This window comes from Pimephales promelas, chromosome 11 (assembly GCF_988280905.1).
Source record: "Pimephales promelas chromosome 11, fPimPro1.hap1.1, whole genome shotgun sequence".
Classification (NCBI taxonomy): domain Eukaryota; kingdom Metazoa; phylum Chordata; class Actinopteri; order Cypriniformes; family Leuciscidae; genus Pimephales; species Pimephales promelas.
The window spans coordinates 25367117-25387519 of record NC_142779.1 but is presented as its reverse complement, the minus strand read 5'-3'; the positions used below and the strand labels follow the sequence as shown (position 1 = coordinate 25387519).

At 42.5% G+C, this 20403-nt stretch overlaps 1 protein-coding gene across 2 annotated transcripts in view; it reads left to right on the top strand.

Moving 5' to 3' along the window:
• Positions 1–20403, top strand: part of pcdh15a (protocadherin-related 15a) — a 409861-nt gene that overhangs the window by 106852 nt on the left and 282606 nt on the right. For both annotated transcript variants that reach the window (XM_089117218.1, XM_089117217.1), the window contains one exon: positions 19624–19784. In XM_089117218.1, coding sequence (XP_088973344.1) covers positions 19624–19784 — 161 coding nt within the window. The remainder of the gene's footprint in view (positions 1–19623; positions 19785–20403) is intronic.

Below are 20403 nucleotides of genomic sequence, written 5' to 3'. Positions count from 1 at the left end.
CCCTCGCGTCTTTACGAAGATCGTCGAGGCAGCCCTTGTTCCCCTTCGCGAACACGGGGTTCGCATCCTGAACTATCTCGACGACTGGCTGTTACTAGCACACTCTCGAGCTCAGGTTTGCGAACACAGAGACCTGGTGCTACGGCACCTAGCCCGTCTGGGCCTTCGGGTCAACCGGGAAAAGAGCAAACTTTGCCCCGTGCAGAGGATCTCTTTTCTCGGCATGGAGATAGACTCGGTCGCCATGTCCGCGCAGCTCACGAACGAGCGCGCGCACTCACTGCTGGCTTGTCTTCGACAGTTCGAGGGCAAGAGTGCGGTTCCACTGAAACTATTTCAGAGGCTCCTGGGGCATATGGCATCCGCGGCCGCGGCAACGCCGCTCGGTTTGCTTCATATGAGACCGCTTCAGCTGTGGCTTCGCGATCGAGTCCCGAGGTGGGCATGGCATCGCGGCTCGCTCCGAGTTCCAGTGACTCCGACGTGCCGCCGATCCTTCTTCCCGTGGTCGAACCTCAGCTTTTTACGGACAGGGTCCCTATTCAGCGAGTTTCCAGGCATCTCGTTGTCTCCACGGATGCGTCTACCACGGGTTGGGGTGCCATGTGCAATGGGCATGCAGCCGCCGGTTCCTGGACAGGAGCCCAGCGCCTCATGCACATCAATTGCCTCGAGCTGTTGGCAGTACGGCTCGCCCGGCACCGCTTCCGAGCGTGCTCTAGGGCCAGCATGTGCTTGTCCGCTCAGACAACACTACGGCAGTAGCGTACATCAACCACCAGGGGGGGTCTACGCTCGCGCCGGTTGTCGCAGCTCGCCCGCCACCTCTTGATATGGAGTCAGAAGCACCTGAGGTCCCTTCGTGCAGTTACATTCCTGGAGACCGGAACCGGGCAGCCGCGAGCTGTCCCGGGCCCGTCCCATCTCCGGCGAATGGCGACTCCATCCCCAGTCGGTCCAGCTGATTTGGGACCAGTTCGGGGAGGCACAGTTAGACCTGTTCGCCTCTCGGGACTCGTCCCACTGCGCCCAGTTTATTCTCTGACCCGCGGCTCTCTCGGCTCGGATGCGCTGGCGCACAGCTGGCCACGGGGCCCACGCAAGTGTGCGTTCCCGCAGTGAGCCTCCTTGCACGGGTGTTGTGCAAGATCAAGGAGGACGAGGAGCAGGTCTTGCTGGTAGCCCCCTACTGGCCCACCAAGACGTGGTTCTCCGAACTCTTGCTCCTCGCGACAGCACCTCCTTGGCCTATTCCTCTGAGACCGGACCTACTCTCTCAGAGACGGGGCACTCTGTGGCACCCTCGTCCCGATCTTGGAGGCTGCACGTGTGGCTCCAGGACGGGACGAGGCAGGTTTGAGTTCGCTGCCACCTGCGGTGGCGGCAACCATCACTTCCGCAAGAGCGTCGTCCACGTGACACCTTTATGCGTTGAAGTGAAACCTCTTCGTCAATTGGTGTTCTTCTCGCTGAGAAGACCCCCGGAGATGTTCGATCGGAGTCATGCTTCCTTCCTGCAGGAGGGGTTGGAGCGCAGGCTGTCGCCCTCCACCCTTTGGATTTATGTCGCGGCCATTGCCGCGTCTCATGATGCAGTGAAAGGTAAGTCTATGGGAAGCATGACCTGGTCATCAGGTTCCTGAGGGGAGTGAGGGGGCTAAATCCGCCTCCCTCCCCTCCTGCCCTCTGGGGACCTCTCAGTAGACCTGGGTGCTCTGCAGAGGCCTCCCCTGGAGCCTTTGCAGTCGGTAGAGTTTTTGAGAACCCTGTCCTATGTGACAGCACTCCTGATTGCATTGGTTCCATCAGGAGAGTAAGGGACCTGCACGCACGCTCTGTTGACGAAGTGTGCCTGGAGTTCGGGCCGGCTTACTCTCACGTATTCCTGAGACCCCGGCCTGGATATATGCCCAAGGTTCCTACCATTCCCCTCCGGGACCTGGTGGTGAACCTGCAAGCGCTGCCCCTGGAGGAGGCAGACCCAGCCTTGGCACTGCTCTGTCCGGTACGTGCTCTCTGCACCTATGCGACAGAACGCAGTGTTTCAGGACCTCAGACCAGCTCTTTGTCTGTCATGGGGGGAGCCAGTAGGGAAGGGCTCTCTCGAAGCAACGGCTGTCCCACTGGATAGTGGATGCCATTGCTTTGTCTTACCAGCAGCAAGGCCTTCCGTGCCCCCTTGGTGTGACGGCCCATTCCACTCGGAGTGTAGCCTCCTCTTGGGCTTTAGCGCACGGCGCCTCGCTAACAGACATCTGCAGAGCTGCAGGCTGGGCGACACCCAACACCTTCGCCAGATTCTATAATCTGCGAATTGAGCCGGTATCCTCTCACGTACTCGTTTCGGCCAGTTCTGGATCCGCTCAGGTGTCTTCGCTTGCTCGCCACTCCACTCCCCGGACTGGATAAGTGCGATATTTCCTCAGTTCTTCCATTGAAGTCTTGAGTCCTCCAGCACCGACGATGCGGGCACCACTGCGTTGCTCTGGATGCTAGCTAGGTGCCTCCATGCGCACGGTTCCCCATGGTAACCGTCTCATGTGTATTATCCACTGTAAGCCTCTCTGAGCATGTGTCTTCCCTTGGCAAGCCATCTGCCACCCCTGGAGTTTAAATCAGTAGCCACCTGCGGTTGGTACTCCAGTGTTCCATATGCGTTCCTATGTGGCCATATGTGTATTCTTAAGTCCTCCCTTCGGTAGGCAGCTGGTAGCATGTCCCCTTCGGGATATGTTTCCCAGTGTACCTTGGTAATCCTGTGTCAAAGTCGGATCCCCCAAAAAAAAAAAAAAAAAAAGAGGTAAGGCTCGGGGGTTCAGTCTTTCGCAGGGCACTGGAAGACAGCTTGAAGATGGCGTGATGGCACAGACCCCCAATCTCCGTCACTTCTGACGTAACTCGAAGTGACTACGAAAGGGAACGTCTCGGTTACGTATGTAACCCTCGTTCCCTGAGTAGGGAACGGAGACGTTACGTCTCCCTGCCACTTCTGCTGTATCGCTGGGTAGAGGCCGAGTTCAGTCTTGGCTCCTCAGCGAAGACATACTGCGGTTGCGTTCACTTCCTCCTTTTATACTCACGGAGTAGGGCGGAGTACGCTATGCAAAATTCCGCAGCCCCAAGGCATTGCATGCCATTGGCTCGTGTTTTAATACTCGAAGAGGATTGGCTTTCTATGCGAAACCCCCAATCTCCGTCACTTCTGACGTAACGTCTCCGTTCCCTACTCAGGGAACGAGGGTTACATACGTAACCGAGACGTTTTGAATATATGTAAAACGCGTTGTGGCAGCATGCAGAAATAGGCAAGATGGCTCGCGTACCTATTCTGCCCTACAAAGGCAAAAGACCTCAACTCGCTTGGAAGTGTGGAACAGAGAAAAATGACTTTAAAGATTTTTAGTTGTCCCGCCAAATTAATTATAGGTAGGACACTGAAAATCTGGCAATTATATTGATAATAATAAAAATGATTTACATAACAAAATGTTTAGCTTTGGCCAAAAACAAAGTTACGGTCTTTTGCCTTTAGACGACAGTATTGGCTGTCCTGCGGCAACTGCAGCAGCCTATCGAGAGAGGCCCTTCGTGACGTCAGATCCAATGGGGGCGTTTCGCACCCCCTACTTCATGTCCCATCGAAACGGGCGTGTCCTGGGCCTATAAATACAGCTCGATAGGCTGATATAATCAGATTTTTCATCTCTTCAGCGAAGCTCATGCATTGCTTCAGTCACCATACCTGCTACCCTTTCAGGCATATACATCCTTTTACTTTGCGACTCAAAGAGACTCAATCTCTATCTAAAAGAGCAAGCGTCTTTTTAAAGATACCTCGTTCCCGTGGCTCGTGCCGAGCCGCACTCAGTGATGGGGACTGCCATGTCATCTACATTTCCTTCCTGGGTGAGGATCATGCAGCTCTCGCGCTCGCTGACAGTAGCCATGTTTCCATCGACACGTTTTTATCCGAATTAAGTGATATCAAATGAAAAATGCCTAATGGAAACAGTAAAATTTGATGCAAATCTACTCAAATGAAATCCGTTCGGTCTCATCGGATTTTATCTTGATCGATATACGGCTAATGCGATAAAAGCTAATGGAAACGCTATTTGCCGAATAAAAAATGAATTGCGATTAAGTTTTAGGCTGTTTTATGGTTGCAACACGCCAGAAGACGAGTTCATTTTCGGCCAGTCTGTTTGCGCACACATTGCGGATGTCAACAAAGACAGATGTAAGTGGACAAAGCAAAAAAAAAAATGCTTCAACCAAATGGTTTCCGTGAACCACGATCTCCCAGAACTGATGGAGCGCTGTCGTTCCCACACCACAGTCACCTCCGCTGTCGTCGGGCATGCGTGCATCGGCATCATCATAGCAATGTTTATAGCGTCGTTGTTTTCTTAGGTTAGGTTTGCTTGCTTTTACGTGGCTTGGTTGAGTTCTAATGTAGAATGTGGTCTGTTATTTCTTGCTAACAGACTGCTGCACTGCTAAGTATACACACCGTTGCCATGGACGCAGTTCAGAGACAGAACAGACTATTTTCTTTAGCAGAAGCAATACTCGTTTTTAAATCAATAAACTCGTCAAGTCAATATTTTGTGTCAAATTATTGATTGATTGATTTATTTATTTGGTTGATTTATATGTAATAAGCAGGATAATATATAGCGAGGTGGTTATAGTGAATACAACCGCTTCAACAACCGCCTCGCATACATTATCCCATACTTATGTCGCTATCAGCTGGCACATAAGCATTATTAGGCTTCAACTTGTGAATTTTTTGGTAGATGGCATGATCCATTTTGTCTAACAAAACTTTGTTCGCCAAAGTTTGCTTGAATGTTGTTCGATTCAGTGCGAAAATGAATGGACACACCTTAAAATGTCTCAAATCATTTCGATATACCAATTTGATCGCAAAACAGCATGTGACATCATTACGTTCAGGTTTTTATTTACTTTAAAGCCGTTGGATGGAAACACACTTTCACCAGCTTTATTCGCATGTGCTTTTTTTTACCGAACTTCAGATAATTAGATTGAAAAGTGGATGGAAACATGGCTACATATGTCGCTATCAGCTGGCACATACTGTAAGCATTATTAGGCTTCAACTTGTGAAATATTGATCACTTGTTGGTAGATGGCGTGATCCGTTTTGTCTAACAAAACTTTGTTCGCAAAAGTTTGCTTGAATGTTGTTCGATTCAGTGCGAAAATGAATGGACACACCTTAAAATGTCTCAAAACAATTCGATATACCAATTTGATCGCAAAACAGCATGTGATGTCATTACGTACATGTTTTTATTCGCTTTAAAGCCGTTGGATGGAAACACACTTTCACCAGCTTTATTTGAATGTGCTTTTTTTACCGAACTTCAGATAATTCGATTAACAAGTGGATGGAAACATGGCTAGTGACTGGCATAATTGCGAGCTATTGCCCATGGTGACTGAGGACTCGCCAGGCATTTTTCCTAGAGTCTGCACTTTCGCTGTCTATAGTGCCGTGCCGCAAAACGCGCTGCACCCAGCTGGTCCGTCACCTCCCGTGACCAGCTGCTCTATCCTGGCGTCAGACAGTGAGGATTGGGCGAGCTATGTGGACGACGAACTAAGACGGCGCTTCTAAAGCTTGCTACTACTTCCGCACTGCACATTCGCGCTTATACCGCCGCTGGGCAGGCTGAATTGGCATTGTACTCGATGGCCGTACTGCAGATGTTCCAAGCCGACCTTCTCCAAAACTGGATGAGGAAGGACTGGAAGCTATCAGTGTGCCGGATTTGAGGAGGCCTACGGACCTGGCTCTTCCCGCTGCAATATCCGCTGCACAGGCCATTGGGCAGAACATTGCTTCTCTTACCGTTGCTGCGACACCTATGGCTAACGTTATCTGAGATGCCGGACTCGCAGCGCTCCGCGTTCCTCGACGCGCCCATCTCCCCAGCTGGCCTCTTTGTATCATTCATCAAAGATTTTGTGGACAGATTCGCTGAGGTTCAGTGGACGTCACAGGCAATGAAGCACTTCTCACCAAAGCGCTCTAACTTCGCAGAACATTTCACCCTGACTGTCTGGAACACGATGTGAGTATCTTCCTTAGGGTGCTACTTATTGGAAATGACACTTCTAGCCTCTCTTCTCAGACTCTCTGTGAGTTCCAGGCACCTGCCCTTGGGACTTTGGTATTGGATCCCAGCACGCACAGCGTTTTACATTGTGTTCTTCTAGCGTAAGATATTACACAGTACGAGAGAACCTCTCGTAAGAGAACATACTCGGTTACTTACAGAGAAAGCTTCAAGCCCAGAAGTGTCCAAGCAACACAGCAGTATCTGTGGTCAACTATCTGACCGTTATCAGTTTGTAGCAGTAAATGAAGAGATGTCTTATCGATCACAAGTTCAGTATGGCGTACCACAAGGCTCAGTACTAGGACCGCTGCTATTAACTCTGTACATGCTCCAATTAGGGGATATCATTAGGAAACATGGAATTAGCTTTTACTGTTATGCTGATGATACTGTATATTTCTTCAAAACCTAATGAAACTTACCAATTCACAAAATTAACAGAATGCAGAGCTGACATATATAAAAAAAATGGATGACTAGTAATTTCCTGTTGCTAAATTCTGAAAAAAAAAAAAAAACCCAGAGATTCTAATTATTGGACATAAACTTCCACACATAACAGCCTAGAATACTTTCGAACACTTGATGGCTGCTCTGTTAAGCCTTCATCGTTGGTTAGACACCTGGGTGTGCTCTTTGATACCAATCTTTAATTTGAATCTGAAAATTTGAGTATCTGAAAAAAAAAAAAAAAAAAAAAAAAAAAAATATATATATATATATATATATTAGGGGTTTCACAACTACTGATTTTTGCTAATCGACTAGTTTTGCATAACAGTCGACGACTAGTCGACTAGTCGTTAAATGGTTTATTCTAGGGGTGTGCGACAACACGAATAGTAAATGTCTCCACGATCTGCTTTTGAAGAAATATGGTAGTAGTAGTATCGTGTTACAGTGCATTCTATCAGTTCTGGCGTCTCTCAACTGTACAACGCGACGTAGCCTACACATCACACGTTAAGGAATAGGTACGGGACACTGCAATTCACAAAAGTTCATTGTTTGCATAAGCCTTGCCGGTTAAACATTTAATTCACGCGCTGTTCTAACGTGCGCTTTCCTGAGCGCGCGGCATATCCCCGACGCTCACAGGCATTAGAAGCCTGTCAAACAGCGCCTGAATACTGGACTAAGTTATCTTTCAAGTCTTATTATGCTAATACTGTTAAATACACACAATTTTTACATAAACAGAATTGGTTATGTCTAAAGTGCAGCCTCCCCATATAGAAAGTGAAAGCAAACATTTGAGAGAAAATCTGGTGCTAATATGCGTCTATATTAAACACGTCGCGTGCTGGTCTAAAAGCGAGAGTAGTACTCGTATTTTCCGCACTATAAAGCGCACTTAAAAGCCTTTAATTTTCTCAATCCTGCCTTTTCTCAAACTTTATAATCCGGAGCACATTATATATGGATCAATTGCTCGCGCTCGTGTCCATCTTTTGCCCGCTTTGTCACACGGCCAGTTCAACCTCGTATAAAATATCTCCCGCTCACGAGCGCTCTCTACACACACACGAACAGACACTGCTGTCAGCAGGCTGCAAATGTAAGTTACGTGCCCGCCCCGCGCGCTCACGCTTAAATAAACGCCTCACCTCCGACGCCGCGCACTCGCTGCATTCCCTTTAGCACATCTAGTGGATGCATAATGCAAACCCAGTCAAACGTTTGAAAAATGTTCTAAAATAGGTCATTGAAGGTGCGCCTTATAGTGCTTATAGTATACTGCCGCTTGTATTTAAAGGGATAGTTAACAAAAAAAATATATCTATATATATATGTCATCATTTTGTTTCCGACTAGTCGACTAAGGCCAACAGCGCCAACTAGTGGTTGTGACAGTCGACTAGTCGACTAGTCGACTAGTTGATGAAACCCCTAATATATATATATATACAGTACTGTGCCGAAGTCTTAGGTTTTAAGCCAGCTATTCATGGGCGTCAGTTTGGTTTGAAATGTGCTGGGGACAGAAACATATTCGTAAGGGCATTTTCAAAATTGCTGGGTACAATGACGCATTCATTCTTCTTTTCTCTTTCGAGTAGGTGATGTTTTGAAAGACGATGTCCTGTAGCTTCCTGATGTACATAAATAAAAATGAGCACAATGTCCGAGTATATAGAGTATATACGCCCTTCATTACATATGTACAGTGATGGTCCAGAGGTAGAATTTTTGCCTAGCGTCTCGGGACTCGGGGGGTTCGAGGTTCTAATCAGCACTCGTATAGTTTTTTTTTCCCTTCATCAAAACCAATAATGTTTATCAGTGGTTGAATTGATATAATGTTTATCAGTGGTTGTATATGTTTTGATGAGGGAAAAAAATACGAGAGCGGATTAGGACCCATGAGAAACAGGGACAAGTTTGTGTGCATTTTGATTTGTGGTTTCACCGGAACGAATCTCCACAGCGGATTGAAGCGCGTTTCTGAGAGAAGACAACACATTTCAGTGCTGGATTGCCTATTATTAAACAAACAAATTAAACGAATGCTGTTAACTGGAGATGTTTTATTTGTATTGGTACAGCTGTACCACAAGATGTTTCAAAAGTGGTGGGGACAAAATCGAGCCTGGCAAAAAGTGGTGGGGACATGTCTCACCCGTCCCCCCTGTAAATGACGCACGCCTATGCAGCTATTTATATATTTTGTTGTTGTGTCTCAGTAGGAAATATCAGTTTACATTTCCAGACATTAATTGTGCCATTAATTGTAATAATCCAGTGAAATTTTTGAATACACAAGGATTCTGACAACAGCCAATGCTCCACATGGAGGTCCGATCTCACCATCATCGAGTGCATCTGAAATTATGTGAAGAAACAGAAAAAACAGAGACCAAGACCAGAAGAACTGTGCAGAAGTCTTATAAATATATATATATATATATATATATATATATATATATATATATATATATATATATATATATATCTAAAAAGCAATGAGATTAATAGGTTCCCTCATAGAAACTTTTACTTGATTTTACTTTACTTTACATGTGTTGTTCCAAACTCAAAACATTTTCTTCTGTAAAAAAAAAAAATATATATATATACTATATATTACAGAAGAAAATGTTTTGAGTTTGGAACAACACAAGAACAACACAAGACCTCAAATTTCTATGAGGTCACCTGTTAATCTCATTGCTTTTTAGAGAAACAACGAGAGAACCCATTTGATAATTTTCTTTTCTTTGGGGAGTCTTGTAGTGTTATTTGTATATAATCACATTTTTCTGCACTGTGATGGAGACGTATCTGATTACTTGCACTTGTCCTGAATGATTGAATGCTATAGTGAGTTACACAACCCCATGCTGTAATGATTTTGTGACAGTAGGACTCTTCTGCAGAGGCAGATGACGAACAAAGATTTTTATCAATAGGGTAATGTGATGTCCTAGGATTTTCACATCAAATTCGATTTCCCTCCTAATCGATTCTGCTGGATTTCATATCCTTCTTGTAGTTCACACACACAAGCTTGAGGCCTCCTTTAATAGAGCTTAGAAATGAGCTGTCATCCTCCTATGTGTTTGTGTATGAATGTGTGTGTATTGTGTTTAGATGCATCATGAGGATGAGGCATCTAAACACAATACACACACACAAACACATAGAAGGATGACAGCTCATTTCTGCATTCAAATAAGCTTCCTTTAAATTGGACCTGCTTTCCCTGTCAACTGTGTCCCGTCACATTTTGTGTGTGTGTGTGTGTGTGTGTGTGCTGGCAGAAGCGCATCAAATGAGTTGGTAGAGAATAATAATTTCTAAAGAAAGTGTGAGTGGTGAGTCCCGCCACCATGATACAAGGGTGATTGCTAGGTCGTTGCTATGTAGTTGATAAGGTGTTCTGAGTAGTGTATTGCTATACAGTTACAAGGATTGCTCGGGCCTCAAACATGCTGAAAAAGCATCTTAAATCAGCCTGGGTTTTTTAAAAGATTTTTTTTGTTGTTTTTTTGTCTTAGCATTTAGAGTTGCAAAGTTATTCGAAATAAATCCAAAATCACAGTATGGTTTAGTGAGATTATCAAATCTTGAAGGCTGTGATTTAATTAAATAAATTAATGCATTGCCTGTTTCAGAGTGAAGAACGGTAGCTACTGTGTTCTTTAACACACGAGCAGGGGTGCGTTTTCCGAAAGCATTGTTAGCCAACTATGGTCGCAAGTTCCGTCATTATCAGCATAGTTCAACGAGTCGGTGTTTCTCGAAACAGTCGTTCCAACGAACATTCGCAAACAGCATCGCAAAGTTGTGTGGTTTGAACGACGGCTTTCGACCTGTGAGGCATAGTTTCTATATTGCAACACATTTGGACGTAATAAATCCATATCTTGAGCAAAATAAGCAAGCTGACATTCAGTACAACCGATGCCTTTTATTTAGGATACATAAATGTAATTTACGTCTTTCAGTTTTTCAAAATATTTCAAGTACCGATTTTGAAGAGTGCGCTTGTGCGAACGAGTAAGAATGAGCCAAATATTGAGTCTGGTAATAAAGCAAATTAACTGAGAACAAATAGAAATAGTCCTCAGATGACATGTCTGTAATTTATATATTAAAAAATCTAGCGTTAATTGGATCTCAAACAGTTTCATTAAAAGTAGTTATTACTCCACCACGTGCGAAACCAACGTGGTTGAACGATACTCTGCGACAATAGGTTCCGGGAAACAGTTGTGACTAGCTAGCTGATTTCTCCAATGAAGCATTGTACTATGGTAGTGAAGCAGTGAACTACATTGTTGTTCGGGAAATGCACCCCTGATAATGATCTGTTTTTAGTGCCTTAACTCGGTTCACAGTAAAATCTGCTCCAAACAAACTCATTTTTGCATCTGCTTTAAATTTTGGTCTCTTCAAATGCACATTTAGGAATGCAACATGCACCATCCATCCAATTAGAATCACATATAAATGGACTGTCTGAGAGCAGCTTTAATGGCTATATCAGAAAACAAATCACAATTAGATTTGTTCCCAAAATCCTGCAGCTTAATTAGAAGGAATGTTTTGGTTGTTTTAGAGGGGTTTGGGGCATCTGGTTAGACTGGAAGACCAAGTGGTCAACCATCTTAACACCAGCTTCACCGGGCCAATAGATCATATTAAAACAACTTAGAAGAGCAAAGCAGGTTTTAAGAGGCCACTGCTAAATCTCCATGATCTCTATGTATGGGAGGGTGTTTCACCAGTTTTATCATCCACCAGGCAAAATTGTAAATCCAAATCACTTAGACAAGTAATAGCACACCTCTACTCAGCAGTCCACAGGAAATGAGGCATTATAGTGTAAATGGTTTCCTGCGAAAATTTGAATAATAGTAATTTTGCCTTAGCAAACACCACTCGTGATGTTGTCCACCAGGTTGTTCAGGAATAGATGCGGAAAACATTCACGTGTGTGACAGAGGACAAACTCTCACCTGGTAAAGGGTTTACACTTCGTTGGATTTGGTGTCTGCGGTGTATGTTTGTGTGCATACCATTCCCTTGAGTCTTCGTCATGCCTGGTTTAAGATCCCTCTTAACAGCATTTGATTTCTCCAGTGTGCAGACGTAACTCAAAAGAGCCATTTTTCTCTCAATTTCCATAGAGTTTCATCCATGTGCTCTTGTCCCTGGCAAATCCAACAGAATTAAAAAATAATCCAACAGAATCCACATATTAATGCAGTTCTAAATTCCTAACCACTCTAAAAACTGATATTAGCAGGTGCGGGATGGGATTTAAGTGACTTTGACAGACAGCAGGTGTGTTGTGACCCCTCGCTTGAGGTACTGAGAAGCTGTTTACCCAGAGATTCTCGCATCTGCCCTCACTCGCGGCTGTTGTGTTTTTGCTCCGCTCACATGCTGCTAACGGGTGGTTTCGCTAAGGTCATGGATTCTCTTTCAGGTAATATTGGAGGTAAACATCAGGGCCTCTGAGTTTGTCTATTTCCGATAGCGTTGGGTGTCTGTTATGGCTGATTTTTTTTTCGGTATCTGGGATGTAGGCTGCTATTGAATTAAAGCTGAACTGTTTAGTTTCTGCTCCACTAGACTCAGCAAATGCAATTGCAACAACAAAGATTGTTTCCCAAAGTGAAAATTCACTGGTATTGGGATTGACTACTGAAATTACGTTCTTGTGACTGTTCTAACTATTCTGTTGACAAGTGATGGTCTTATCCATGTCAATTTTGTTACTGATGAAGAAAGAAAAATACTCTCACAGTACTTTAAAATAGCAAGACAATAAATAATATTGAAATTAATCAAATGTAATTTCTTAATGTACAAAAAGCATATCAAATTGTTTCAAATTGTATTGATATTCTTTCTTTCTGCTTAATTTTATGCCACCAAAAATAACAAATGCAGATGTTTCCTGAATTTGTGACTCAACCATTGCAGTTAGTACATCTCAAAAAGCAAACTAATGCTTAGGGGTACTGATTAATAACTAATGATTAATTGTCTACGAAATAATTGTGATAATAACAATCGATTGGCTTTGTCCTTCATTTGTGTGTGCTTTGTTCATTACATAATTGTCATAAATTATCGTGATTAATTGGGTCATTTAAAAGGTGTCACTTTGCAGTGTAAGATTAATGCAGTGTAAAGATTAATTTTGCAAATAACTAAAGACAACAAAATGATTGTTCAAATGATTTATCCAATCAGTGCGATAGGAGTCTCCCCGCCTTTTTCTTGCAACTCCCCTCCTCCTCGGACTCCTCATTTTTGACTTATTCTTATCTCAGCCAGGGATACAGGGGGATTATTCTGGGTTCCAAATTCCGAGTTCAAAGCCCTCCCCTTGGACAGCACGCCAAATACACATAATATTTTACTATATCTGATTAGGGCAGGACTATGTCTGGGCATTAATTTAAAAAAAACAACAACAACAAAAAACTAAAAAAACTAAAACCTCTTTCTAAAGAAATGTTACATAAACATGATTTTAATTTTAATTGTTATGTTCGTTGTTGTGATCGCAATCAGGAATCAGGTGCAACCGAATAAATATATATATATATATATATATATATATATATATATATATATATATGGTCTATTAAAGCTAATTATAGCATTGATTACTATAATTCAATTTGCCCACCAGCAAATCATGCCTTGCTTAGCTTTAGGTTGTCTTTAAAAAAAAATGTTTCTGCGAAGAACATCATTAAGTTTTATTTTCTTCTTTTTTTTTTTTTTTAACAGAACTGCTTTTGAAAATGTAAACTCAGTCAATCTGTTGGATAAGATATGTTCCTTAGTGTAAAATGGAAATTCATGGTAATTTTATAAATACCATGTTTATTTGGGATTTGAACAGCGCAGTCTCATCCCAAGACGTCATATAACTGACGTCTTAGGACGTCTTTTGACCATACGTCAACGTCAACATTTTAGGGTACCCTTTAACGTCGGTTAGATGACGTTATCGGATCCAGACCTAAACCTACCCCGTCACCTAACTGACGTTAAAGGTAAATCGTCAGTTGTATGACGTCCCAGAATCGTCATGTAACTGACGTTAAAGGGTACCCTAAAACGGCGGATGTTGACGTATGGTGACTGAGACTGTGAGACTGTGTTAAATTGAAACGTTGTCATCAAAATGATTGAAACGTTAGTTCTACCACTCGACCACTACTTTTCTCACTGAGAAATGCCCAGAAGTTCAGTTGTTCAGCAGTCAGTGTGCGCTCGCGAGAGAGAAGCGGTCTTCAATCTTCTCATTCCTCAATAGTTTACCGTCATTGATTTCACCCAAATTATTTTCACTGACTGTGAGATAGGCCTATTTTAACTTTTGATTCATAAAATGTTCTGCTATACAAGTTTGCTATATTCTATTTAAAATATAGGCTACTTTTACATAATTACGTTTTGCTTTCGCTAAATTTCCCTTTGTGCCACCTAGTGGTCATTTCGTGAACGACTTTGAAATATGACTGGTTTATTTATTCCGCGGCAGTTGTCGTGGCAGTAATAGTCATTCTGATTGTCCACCTACTGTAGGTATGTGTTCTCTTTTTATGTGATTTAGCGTGATTTATGTGCAGTCTTTACACATTTTTTTTATAAATTACTGTCACCGTAACATTTTTTTGTAAAACATTTTTAATATTGATGGTGGAAGAGTTTAAGTAAATGCAAAACGTTTACTTCTGTTCTGTCATGCTCATTTTCCAATCTAGTTAGATTTCAGTCAGCTGGTGAAATGGTGAGGTTGTGTGACGTTGATCTATGGAGGTGTGTTAAGGTTTTAGGGTACCTCTGCGGGGCGATTAGCCCGACAGTGGAAACGCGAATTTATTTTGCCCATGGTGCTTGATGTCACTGACACTTTTGTATAGCCTTGGCTTGCACTGTCCTGACTGTGGAAAGTGATCCTCTCAGACTCTCCTTTGTAGTCTGCTTACTTTCCAGACTGTTATAGATGAACACAGGATAGACTCAACGAGTGGAATTGTATCAGCAGCTCCTGTGGCAGATTGAATTCAGCTGGTGAGAAAAGTACAACCTCTGCTGGGCCTTTTTCTCAATGGATTTCAATGAGATTGTCCCACTTCAGGTCCTGAGAGATGGTAGAGCCCAGGAACCCAATGACTCCAATGCAACGCTGAGGATCTCCAGTACTGATAGAGAGGGTCTTGGATGTGAGTTTCCCCAGTCTCACTGATCCACTGATGGATTTGAAGTGGGCACAGAGAGCTGGATCAGTTTTGCTAAGAGAAAATTTGGCATGATGGTATTGAAGGCCGAACTGAAGTCCACAAAAAGACCCTTGCATATCTCCCAGGTCTGTTGAGGTGATGGAGGATCTAGTTCAATCCAACATTGACTGCATCATCCACAGAACTGTTTGCTCTGTAGGCAAACTGAAGGGGATCCAGCACCTCAATGATAGAGCTTGTCAAGCAGAAGAGAACTCCACACTGCTCCAGTGATCTGTTGAAGATCTGCATTAAGACTGGGGCCACTTGGTCAGTGCAAGCTTTTAAACAAAGAGTTTAGCTTTCCTAGACTTCTGTTTTTTGAATACCCAGCACACATCCTCCACACAGAACATAAAGGCAGGTTGAATAGCAGAAGGTGGGAAGATGGGGGTTGCAGGAGGTGTTGCAGGAGGTGGTCTATGTGTGAAGTACAGACAAGAGTGGATGTGGGGCGTGAGACTGGGATTTTTAAACTGGCATTAAAACATATTCAGATTCTCAGCCAGTTATTGATTCTCCACAGATCATGGGTTTGGTGTATATGTCCTTGATGTTTCTCAGACCGGAATTTTGGCTGTTTTTTTTTTTATCGTCTTTTAGCCACTCTGATCTCCCTTGTCAGTGTTTCTGGGCTGGTTGTACAGGATTTTCTCCCTACTTCTATAAGCAGCCTGTTTGGCACGAAGCTGTCAATTTTGATGTTAACCATGGTATAATATTACGGAATGATAAAATGTCCTAGTAGGAATGCACTTATCCTCAAAAGAAACTGATGCATGATGTTGCTGTATCAGTGAGCTCGTCCAGATCTGCGGCTGTAGGTTCAAAAACTCAAGTCATCCTAGGTGCATATGCCATTCCAGCCTGTTCTCATCCCAAGGCGTCATATGTTGACGCTTTTGACATTTCGTCTACTTCCAGCGCAAATGGCACCCTTTAGCGTCAATATGAGACGCAGATATAAATGGGCCAGAAGGCGCCTCCTTGTGGTCTAACCCTAAACCTACCCCAGAACTAAACCTACCAATAACCGAACAAAGCACTGTGTGTGATATATTGATTAAAGAGTGCCATGTGCGTTGGATTTAGATGAAATTTCAGGGACATTCTTCTTTCAGTTCTCCTCAGGATGAGAACGCCTTGGACATTCTTCTTTCAGATGAATACAATCGGAGTTATATTTTTAAAAAATGTTCTGGCTCTTCCAAGCTTTATAATGGCAGTGAATAGCTGTTTCTGTTCTGAAGTCCGTAGAAGTGCATCTATCCATCATAAAAGTGTTACAAGCTCTGAAGTAAAGCGATGCGTTTTTGTAAGAAAAATATGCATATTTAATGCTTTACAAACTCTACAAATCTTTGCTGACTGTCGTACTTGCAATAACAAGAGATTGGTGTTCCAGCGTATGACATAGGGCACTCCGGTGAGAATATTCTACCAAGAACCAAGTTCGTTTTAGACTTCTAATTCGTGACCGGTGTTTACTTTTGATCTGTTCTGCACTTCCTCACTGGAACTTACGCTACGCCTGCATCCAACGTTATACGCTGCAATGCCAGTCACTTGAGGGTGAGTCAATCATAGGCTAATTTTCATTTTTGTGTGAACTATCCCTTTAGCCTGCAGCCTACATTTTACATAATAGGCCTGTAGATGGCACTTGGACATGAACCAACTTAATGAACCTGAACTCGTGAACTAGCGACGGTAAAAAACAAAAACAAACAAACAACAACAACAACAACAAAAAAACACTACTACCAGTAACACCGTGTCCTAACTACACGCGCCGCGATAAAATTCCAGCGACAGCAAGTGTGTCTGTCCACACTAGACGCGACGCGACTGTGAGATGCCACACATTCAGAACAGCGTGTGAGCCTATGATGTGAGCAGAGTCTCTCTGTGAAAGCGCACTGTTGGCCCGCACTCGCATTGGAAATGTGTATGGACAATCAAATCAAGAAATAACATTAAAAACATTAACAAAATATACTCATTGACTAATTTTGTTATGAAGTACAGTTGTATGTTTGCATAGAATTCATTTTGAACGCTATATTACATGCTTTCAAAATCTGAGGTAAATTATCCTTATCGCTTGTGTGGCACAGTGACCTATTTTTAACTAAAAATAAATAATGTATACTCATAACCAGTGTAATTTCTTCATTCTGTCAGCCGCGACGTCGCAGAAATAGGAACCGTTTCTAAATTAGAAACTTCGCGTGTCGCCGTCGCGTCTGGTTAGGACAAAAACTCTGATTAACATGGAAAAGATACCTTTTATCGCGTGTCGCGGCGTCGCATCGCTTGTAGTTAGGACACGGTGTAATACGAATGGTATTTATTTATTTTCTTTTAGCTATATCAAATTTGCTAAAAAACTAAAAACAGGTTGTGGCATGTTGTTTCAATGTATGGCTAAGAAAATACCACTCCAATTCACATTGTCCAAAGAAATTTGAGTTTGTTGTGCAACATCACAATTGGTTGGTGTTGTGACGATCTGTGGCTGGAGTGCCTGCTTGAGCCTCTGGGGGGCACTCCTTCCTAGTTTATTGTTTCATTCATGTTTTACCCTGGACTGATTATGGTTTATTTGTCGCACCTGTTTTAGATTGAGCTCCCTGATTTAAGCCTGAGTTTTCCCTTTGTTCGGTGCTCAGTATTGTAAGTGTCTGACTGCTTCGAGCGGGTCCCTGTTTTCTTAGTATTTCCGAGTGTTTTCTAGTTTCATGGTTCTTGGACTCCCTGCCTGTATCTGGTCTTCCCGTTTGCCTAATCCCTGCATGGTATGTTTGCTGATCAAAACCAACTGTTACCTTGTTTTGACCCCTGCATGTTTCCCTGTACCTGTCTCTGGATTCTGCTCTAAATAAAGCCTGCGTTTGGATCACCTCTGTCCATGTTCCATGTGCAGTTTCATGACAGGTGTATGACATGACAAATGTACATCAGACATGATGGGCATTAATTATGTAAAACATTAATTTTAATTTTTAATTAAATCGATGAGAGAGCATTTCACCGTCTACACCGGACGTAACCATTGTCGGTCAAACATATTAAGAAACAGAACAGGGCATCAGTATACTGTTGGGGATTTGTCATATCACATCCAGTGTAGACTGCATCACTGATTATAATGGGTTCTTTTTGCTTTTGAAGCCTCACGCCGTTCACTTCTGGTGTAGACAAAGTGTTAGATGATTCTCGCTCACTTTTGTAAACAAACTGTTTGGTCACAGTTGTGAATGTGCAACTACTGACAAACTCTTTGTATTATGTTTTTTATAGTGAGCAGAATAATTAAAATAAAAAGCACATAAAAAAGAAAGGGAGTGAATAAAGGTTAGCAAGCAAGCGGTGTCACCCCAAGACGCAAACACATAGCGACTCGTTATGGTAACTATGTCTGTCAGGTGACAGATAGTAAACATAAACAGGAATATTACAACTTCTAAAGTGTTTTGTTACTATTTTGTACACATTGTCATATTAATTGTAATTCAAATGGATTTTGTTTTATTGGCCAAAGTATTGTTGTTGCTGATATGACACTGTTGTTTCCCACCTGATATTTGATTCATTTCAAACCAAATAAGTTCTGCATACTGTTTGCATATTTACTCAGAAATGATAATTACAATTTTCCTCTATGGAAATGTTGTTTACTCAATGCTTTGTGCATTTACACTGATTTTTTACTGTTGTGTAAACTCATTACATGACAATAAAAATATTTAGTGCAGCATCTTACAGTATTTGCACATGTTGTTTCCCCTTCAAATCTAATGCAGCATTTGTTTTACAGAAGAAATCAGTTTAGTGTTTTACTGTCATAGAGATGAAATGCTTGGAGAGACTAGTTTGACTACTTTCAGGATTTCAGGATATTATTTGCAGTGTTGTGGCTGCCGTCCTAAAATTTTACAATGAATCATAGGCATTTCTCTTTTTAAATGCCCTTTAAAATGTTTGATTAAGGGATAGTTCACCCAAAAAGAAAGAAAAATGTCATACACCTAGGATGGCTTCAGGTTGAGTAAATCATGGGCTAATTTTCATTTTTGGGTGAATTATCCCTTTAAGCTGGGATATTTCAGATTTTCAGGGATATTTATTTCATTTACAAACACAGTTGTTTTGATTGTCCTCATGTCCTGACCTTTGTTGTGAAGAAAAAAGTAGAGCATGGACCTCTTTGAACTTTAATTGATTAGTGCCGGATAACAGTTTATGCTCTGTGAGGGCTGATTATTTAGGTTTATTTTTTATTTTTATTTTTTTCTGCGGGGATTCATAAGGATTTAAAATAATTTGTAACACTTTGAAGCATAAAATGAAGTGTAATTATCTTGGAGGAGATGCAAAAACTCAGCCAACCATACATTAACACATGCTGAAATTATTACCTTCAAATTCTTACCAACTTCTCATACACAGATAGCCTGGGAAAACCCAGACAACATTACCAAATTTAGATTTGCTCTGGAAGTTACAACTGAGAATGGTCTGGTTTAAACCAGGCTAATACACAGATATTTAAGAGCCAAAATAGGACACTTAATGAGTCAGTACAGAATGAGGATTTACAACTTTATTTATTCATAAGGAAATTATTATTAGCATTCATTACTTGTACTTACATATTACTTGAGGACGTCAGTAAACCAAACCATTTCCTGCCTATCTCTTTCTGTCAGGTACCGTTCTAGTGGAAAAAATGCAGATCAATGGTCGTGCTCAGGATCCAGATAGAACCATCTCCTTGACACTGCTGGACAACTATGATTACTGGGTTATCCTTGACCCCGCACTGCAGAGACTGTATCTCAACAGCACCGGCCGAGTGCTGGACCGAGACGTGAGTAAACAGACGAGCACATTCTGTCAAAAATAACATATTGCTGCTGTTGTCCTTTGGCTGACACAAACACACACGTTTATATATGGAAGTCTGCCAGACAAACAAGCTATACATTACGTCTCGTCCCAGTTTGCAGCACACATGCCATGGTAATAAGATGACAGCCACAGAGAATAATGAAAGGTGAATAGCACTGATGTATAAGTACTTCACCCTGGTTTTAAGCCTAAGCTTGACATAAACTTGACCCTCAAATCTGATTGGTTGATTGGAAAGTTGATATAGGATCAACAAAGATGTTGATCCAGGAACATGTGGTACTTGGTGAAATCACATTCACCGTGAGTTAGCACTCTCTCTCCTAATAGCAAGAAGGTCCCCGGTTCGAGTCCAAGCTGAGCCTGAGTGCTTTATGTGTGGATTGTGCATATTCTCCTGTGGGTTTCCTCCTCTTGTGGTTTCTTCCACAATCCAAACACTGAATTGGAGACACTAAATTGTCCGTAAGTGTGAATGTGTGTGAGTGCCAATCCATGTAATGGGGAGCATTGGGGAAAGACCTGGCAATACCCTGAAAAAAAAAATGTCAAGGATTTTAATGCATTTGTGTAAAACA